This window comes from Chiloscyllium plagiosum, chromosome 26 (assembly GCF_004010195.1).
Source record: "Chiloscyllium plagiosum isolate BGI_BamShark_2017 chromosome 26, ASM401019v2, whole genome shotgun sequence".
NCBI lineage: Eukaryota > Metazoa > Chordata > Chondrichthyes > Orectolobiformes > Hemiscylliidae > Chiloscyllium > Chiloscyllium plagiosum.
Window position 1 is genome coordinate 18,434,276 of NC_057735.1, and position 7,171 is coordinate 18,441,446.

General features: G+C 42.9%; 1 protein-coding gene across 2 annotated transcripts in view; it reads left to right on the plus strand.

Moving 5' to 3' along the window:
* Window positions 1-6,818, plus strand: part of LOC122563168 (complement decay-accelerating factor-like) — a 98,250-nt gene extending 91,432 nt beyond the window's left edge. For both annotated transcript variants that reach the window (XM_043716657.1, XM_043716658.1), the window contains one exon: window positions 6,319-6,818. In XM_043716657.1, the coding sequence (XP_043572592.1) occupies window positions 6,319-6,438 (120 nt within the window). In that variant the 3' untranslated portion in view covers window positions 6,439-6,818. The remainder of the gene's footprint in view (window positions 1-6,318) is intronic.
* Window positions 6,819-7,171: the final 353 nt, after the last annotated feature.

Genomic DNA, 7,171 nt, shown 5'->3' on the forward strand with positions numbered 1-7,171 from the left:
AGGCCTGGACCAGATTTGTCCTCGGCTGCTTTGGGAAATGAGAAATGCAATTGCTTCGCCACTTGCGAAGATCTTTGCATCCTCGCTCTCCACTGGAGTCGTACCTGAGGACTGGAGAGAGGCAAATGTAATTCCTCTCTTCAAGAAAGGAAATAGGGAAATCCCCAGCAATTACAGACCAGTAAGTCTCACGTCTGTCGTCTGCAAGGTGTTAGAAAGGATTCTGAGGGATAGGATTTATGACCATCTGGAACAGCATGGCTTGATTAAATGCAATCACCACGACTTTGTGAGGGGCAAGTCATGCCTCACAAACCTTATCGAGTTCTTTGAAGATGTGACTAGAAAAGTTGATGAGGGTCAAGCTTTGGATGTGGTGTATATGGACTTCAGCAAGGCATTTGATAAGATTCCCTATGGTAGGCTCATTCAGAAGGTCAGGAGGAATGGGATCCAGGGCAACTTAGCTGTCTGGATACAGAATTGGCTGGCCAACAGAAGACAGCAAGTGGTAGTAGAAGGAAAATATTCTGCCTGGAAATCTGTGGTGAGTGATGTTCCACAGGGCTCTGTCCTTGGGCCTCTACTGTTTGTAATTTTTATTAATGACTTGGATGAGGGGATTGAAGGATGGGTCAGCAAGTTTGTAGACGACACAAAGGTTGGCGATGTCGTTGACAATATAGAGGGCTGTTGTAGGCTGCAGCGGGACATTGACAGGATGCAGAGATGGGCTGAGAGGTGGCAGATGGAGTTCAACCTGGATAAATGCGAGGTGATGCATTTTCGAATGTTGAATTTGAAAGCTGAGTACAGGATTAAGGATAGGATTCTTGGCAGTGTGGAGAAACAGAGGGATCTTGGTGTGCAGGTACATAGATCCCTTAAAATGGCCACCCAAGTGGACAGGGTTGTTAAGAAAGCATATGGTGTTTTGGCTTTTATTAACAGGGGGATTGAGTTTAAGAGTCATGAGATCTTGTTGCAGCTCTATAAAACTTTGGTTAGACCGCACTTGGAATACTACGTCCAGTTCTGGTCGCCCTATTATAGGAAAGATGTGGATGCTTTAGAGAGGGTTCAGAGGAGGTATACCAAGATGCTGCCTGGACTGGAGGGCTTACCTTATGAAGAGAGGTTGACTGAGCTCGAACTTTTTTCATTGGAGAAAAGGAGGAGGATGGGGGACCTAATTGAGCTATACGAGATAATGAGAGGCATAGATAGAGTCGATAGCCAGAGACTATTTCCCAGGGCAGAAATGACTAACACGAGAGGTCATAGTTTTAAGCTGGTTGGAGGAAAGTATAGAGGGGATGTCAGAGGCGGGTTCTTTACATAGAGAGTTGTGAGAGCATGGAATGCGTTGCCAGCAGCAGTTGTGGAAGCAAGGTCATTGGGGCCATTCAAGAGACTATTGGACATGCATATGGTCACAGAAATTTGAGGGTGCATACATGAGGATCAGTGGTCGGCACAACATCGTGGGCTGAAGGGCCTGTTCTGTGCTGTACTGTTCTATGTTCTATACAACCCCACTGCCTTGTGGCCAACCACTTCAACTCCCCACCTACTCCACTAAGGCCATGCAAGTTCTGGGCCTCCTCCGCCGCCAAATCCTAGCCACTCAATGCCTGGAGGAAGAACACTTCATCTTCTGCCTTGGGATCCTCCAACCACACACAATCAATGTCAATTTCACCAGTTTCCTCCTCTACCCTCTCCACACCTTATTCCAGGTCAAACTCACCAATTTGGCGCTACTCTCTTGAACTGTCCTACCTGTCCATCTTCCTTCCCACCTATCCGCTCCACACTCTGCTCTGACCTATCACCATCACCCTCCATCTTCATCTATCACATTCCTAGCTACCTGGATAGTATACAAAATGTTTGCTGTGCTACTGAGCATTGGTGGTTGAGGGAGTGAATATTTGTAGATGTGGGGCCAACAGGGATGTTCTTTGCCGTGGATAGTGTAATCTTCTTGATTGTTGTTGTAGCTACACCCATCCAGACAAGTGGGGAGTATTCCAACACACTTCTAACTGTACCCTGTAGCTCGTGGTCAGGCTTTGCAAGGTTGAGTCGAGTTAATCATTACATAGCCTCTGACCTGCTCATGTAGCTACTGTGTTTATGTACGAGTGCAGTTGAGTTTTATGGTTAATGGTAACCCCAAGGATGTTGATAGCGGGGGAATTCAATGATGGCAACACCGTTGATGTCCGGGAGTGGTGGTTAGATTGTCCTTTATTGGAGATGGTCATTGCTTGGCATTTGTTTGGTGGAATGTTACTTGCCAATTGTCAGCTCAAGCCTGGACTTTGCCCAGATCTTGTCGCACTTGAACGTGTACTACTGCAGTATCTGAACAGTCGTGAATGATGCTTAACATTGTGCAATCATTTGCAAAGATCCTCACTTCTGACTTTTGATGAAGGGAAAGTCATTGATGAAGCAGCTGAAGGTGGCTGGGCTTATGACACTACCCTGAGGAACTCCTGCAGCTGAGGTGACTGACCTCAAACAACCAAAACCATATTTCTGTGTGTTAGGTATAATTGTACCTAGCAGAGAGTTTGCTCCGATGTCCATTGATTTCAGTTTTGTGAGGGGTCCTTGATGCCATATTCAGTCCAATGTGACATTGAAGTTAAGGGTTGCCACTCTCGCCTCACCTCTGGATTTCAGCTCTTTTTTCCATGTTTGAACCAAGGCTATAATGAGGTCATGATTAGAATGGTCCTAGTGAACCCAAACTGGGCATCTTCGAGCAGGTTATTGCTGAGCAGGTGCTGCTTGAAAGCACTGTTGCTGATACCTTCCAGCACTTTACTGATGATTGAGTCAAAAAGTGTGTTACTGGAAAACCACAGCAGGTCCAGCAGCATCTGAGGAGCAACAGAGTCGACGTTTCAGATATAAGCCCTTCTGATGGGATGGTAATTAGCCAGGTTGGATTTGTCCTCTTTGTGTACAGGACATCTGGGCAATTTTCCACATTGTGTGGTAGATGCCAGTGTAGTAGGGCAGCGGCAAGTTCTGGAGCACAAGTCTTCAGTAATATTGTTGGAATGTTGTCAAGGTCAATAGCATTTGCACTATCCAATACCTCCAACTGTACCTTGATATCATATGGAGAGAATCAAATTGATTGATGCTTGAGATCTGTGATGCTGGAGACCACTGGAGAAGGCAGAGATGGTTCAATCACTTGGCACTTCTAGATTAGATTCCCTACTGTATGGAAACAGGCCCTTCAGCCCAACAAGTCCACACTGACCCTCTGAAGAGTAACCCACCCAGACCCATTCCCCTACCCTATATTTACCCCTTACTTGTCAATTTAGCTTGGCTGATTCACCTAAATGCACATCATTTGGATTGTGGGAGGAAACTGAAGCACCCAGAGGAAACTCACGCAGACACGGAGAGAATGTGCAAACTCCACACAGACGGAATCAAACCTGGGTCCCTGGTGCTGTGAGACAGCAGTGCTAACCACTGAGCCACCCTGCTGCCCTTCTGGCTGAAGATTACTGTGAATGTGTTGTTCTTCCACCATTGAGGATGAGGATATTTGTGGAGCCTCTTTCTCCAGTGAGTTGTTTAATTGTTCACCACCATTCTCTATTGCAAATTGTCCTTTTTCATAGCTTCACCAGATTGGCAACTCATTGGTGCCGCTCCTGGCAGTCCCTCCTGCACTCTCCATTAAACCACAGTTGATCCCCTGGCTTGATGGTAATAGCTGAGTGGAGGATATGTATCCAGTTTGTGCAGGTGTACAGTACTGCTGTTGTTGATAGCCCACAGCACTTCAAGGATGTCCAGTCTTGAGTTGCTAGATCTCTTCGATGTAAATTCCATTTAGCATGTTGATAGTGCCACATAACAGGGTATTCTCAATGAGCCCAGGACTGCATCTCCACAAGGACTATGTAGTGGTCACTTTTACTAATAATGTCATTGACGATGCTTCTGCAGCCAGCTGATTGGTAAGGATGAGGTTAAGTATGCTTTTCCCTCTTCTTGGTAACCTCATCACTTGTCCGGCAGTTATGTCGTTTAGTGCTCAACAAGTTTGATTAGTAGTGCTGCTGTCAAGTCACTTTTGGTGGTGAACATTGAAATCCCCAACTCAGAGTAAATTTTGCATCCTTGCCACATCAGTACTTCCTCAAAGTATTGCTTAACATGTAGAAGTATTGATTCTTTGGGCAGACGGTAAGTAGTAATGAGCAGAAAGAGAAAATGAGGATTGCAAATGCTGGAGATCAAAGTTGAAAAGTGTGGTGCTGGAAAAGCACAACAGGCCAGGCGGTATCCGTGGAGTAGGAGCAGGAATGTGGTAACTAGCAGGAGGTTTCTTGCTCATTTTTAACTTGAAGCCAAGAGACTTCATGCAGTTCAGAGTCAATGCTGAGGACTCCCAGTAACTCTCTCTCAACTGTACACTACTCTACTACCACCATTGTTAGGTCTGTCCTGCCAGGATTGTGATTTGGTATCTGAGATATTGTCTTTAAAATTTGATTCCTTGGGTCTGACTATGTCAGGCAATTGCTTGATGAGTCTGTGATACAGCTCTCCCAATTCTGGCAGTAGTCCCCAGTAAGGAGTACTTTGTAGGATTGACAGGGCTGTTTATGCTGTTGTCTTTTCTGGTGCCTGGGTTAATGTTGGGTGGTCTGTCTGGTTTCATTTCGTTGTTGAGACTTCAAAGCAATTGATGCAACTGAGTGGCTTGCTAGGTCATTTCAGAGAGTAGCTGAGAGTCAACTGCATTGTTGTCGATCAGGACTCACATGCAGGCCAGGGCAGGTGAGGATGTCAGATTTTCTTCCCTGAAATACATTAGTGTGCCAGATGAGTTTGTCTTACAATCTTCATTCTTCATTCCAGATTTTTAAAATTAAATTCAAATTCCACCATCTTCCAATTCAAACTCAGGTCCCCAGAAGGTTAGCTAAATTTCTGGATTAATAATCTAGCAATAATACTACTAGGCCATCACCTTCCCAAACAGATATATCAAATAAAGATTCACCACTTTTGTGAGACTTGATATATTGAACCATGTTGAAATGGACTTCCACAGCAGTACTTTTCACAATCTCAAGATGTTCAATAATGCTTAAGAGCCAATTAAATACTTTGGTGTGTAGTTATCATTTAATATCAGACAGGAGTCTTGTGGTGCAGTGCTAGTATCCCTACTTTTGGGTCAGCAGGTTAAAGTACCACTTGTGTTGGAAATGTGCCATAACATGTCCAAATAGGTTGATTAAAAATAAATGTAACATCTAACTGGAAGGTAAATCTGAGAAATGTTTTGAATTTGCTTCAAACTCTGGAGTAGTTCTTTTCGCCCAGGTAAAATGCAACACTGTGACACAGATAACATAGCTGGAAAGAGATTTTGGAAGAAAGTTGAATAACGGTTTTAATCAACTAACCCATTTGAATGCAATTATGTGACAATACCTCTACTTGCAGCAAAAGCACAGACTGACTAATGGAGGATGGTTCAAGGGTTTTTGCTAAGTATTGAATGTTACATCTGAATCCTCCCACTTCTGCCTGAATCAGTGTCAACAATGCCCTTTGGGATTTAGATCTTTACAACCTTGATCCTATATTAATTTTTAATTTTTTGCCTGTGATATTACCTCTGTGTCAGCGTAATTTGAAGTTGGTAAAATTTCTAATACTGTTCTTCTATCAACTATAAGCACATTCTTTAAAAAAGTGAAATTTCAACTACTCTGCATCAATTAAAAATCATCATTTCCCCCAGCGACCTCATTTTGAATTTATTCACAACATTACTTTCTATCACAGTCTATCAAAGTGAGAACAACAAGAGGAGAAACTTCAGTCAACTAGTCCTTCTCTAAGTGATATGCTACCTTAACTTGGACATGATAACAATTTCCTCATTGCTGGGTGAAAAACATAGAATTCTGTTCCCTTGTCGAGTATTGCCATAGGGCCTACAGCAATTCAGAAAGATGTCCACCCACAACAGGGCAAGTAGAAATGGGCAATAAATCTGAATTTGCCATCATTGCTCTTTTCCTAATAATTTGCTCTTTTTGTTTCTCACCAATCCATTGCTCCTGACAGAAAAGCACAGTTCAGCTGTGGTCAGGTTTCATAACCTTTGGTTGATAAGGAAGCTGTACTGTGGAAGAAGAATGACATTTCTACATTATGCTATGATACAGTGAATGAATAGTATGATATTTCACTGAAAAAAAAATGTAGTTCTGACTTTGTTCATATTATTAATTGAGTTTTATTTATCTCTAGTTGTCAACTGTGCTGATCCTCCATCTATTCACAATGGGAAAGTTTCATCGCTACCCTTTGGAGATAACTGGAATTATGGAATGGTCGCAAAATATTCATGTAATGCTGAATATGCATTGATTGGTGTGAAAGAACTTACTTGTACAGCAAATGGACAGTGGGACAAGAATCCACCAGAGTGCAAAGGTGCTTAAGAACATAGCCATATTTAATTGTTCACTGCCATTTTTAACCTGAAGGTAATTAATATTTGTCTTTAGTATATTTTAGGTCAGGTTCCCCAACAGCTGCTGAAATAATCATAGACAAAAATCAAATGAAACACATGTTGCAAATCTGGGATTTGTGCTGTCAGGGAGCATCTATAAAAGAGAAAGCAAACTGGAATTTTCTATTCACTAGAGTGGCATGGGCAGTGGTGAGTGTAGTGATTGGGACCAGGTACATCTTGTTGACTATGAGGTCCTTGATTGGTTGTTAATCTGGGCCAATCAGGAGGCACTGGCTGACCAATATAAGCATGGTATCACCTGTTCTCTTTCACTGTGTCTCACACGTACACACGCAACATGGGTGCTAGGGAAAATATAAGTACTACCGCTGTTAGGTGAATAAGAAAAGAAAAAAAATATAGGCAGGGGATTTAGAATTTCTTCAGTGTAGGGGACTGACTCCGAGTGGCTGTCCACAGTCAGTGTACTGTGCACAAGAAAATAAAGGATGACTTAGTGATGGGATGCTGGCCTGTGTGCAGTTATTTCAGTGAGAAATTTGGGAAAATATGATCAGAATGAAATAATTACAACCTCAAGGTCCAGAAAGGAGTGATTACTTATTTACCATGTATTTCTGT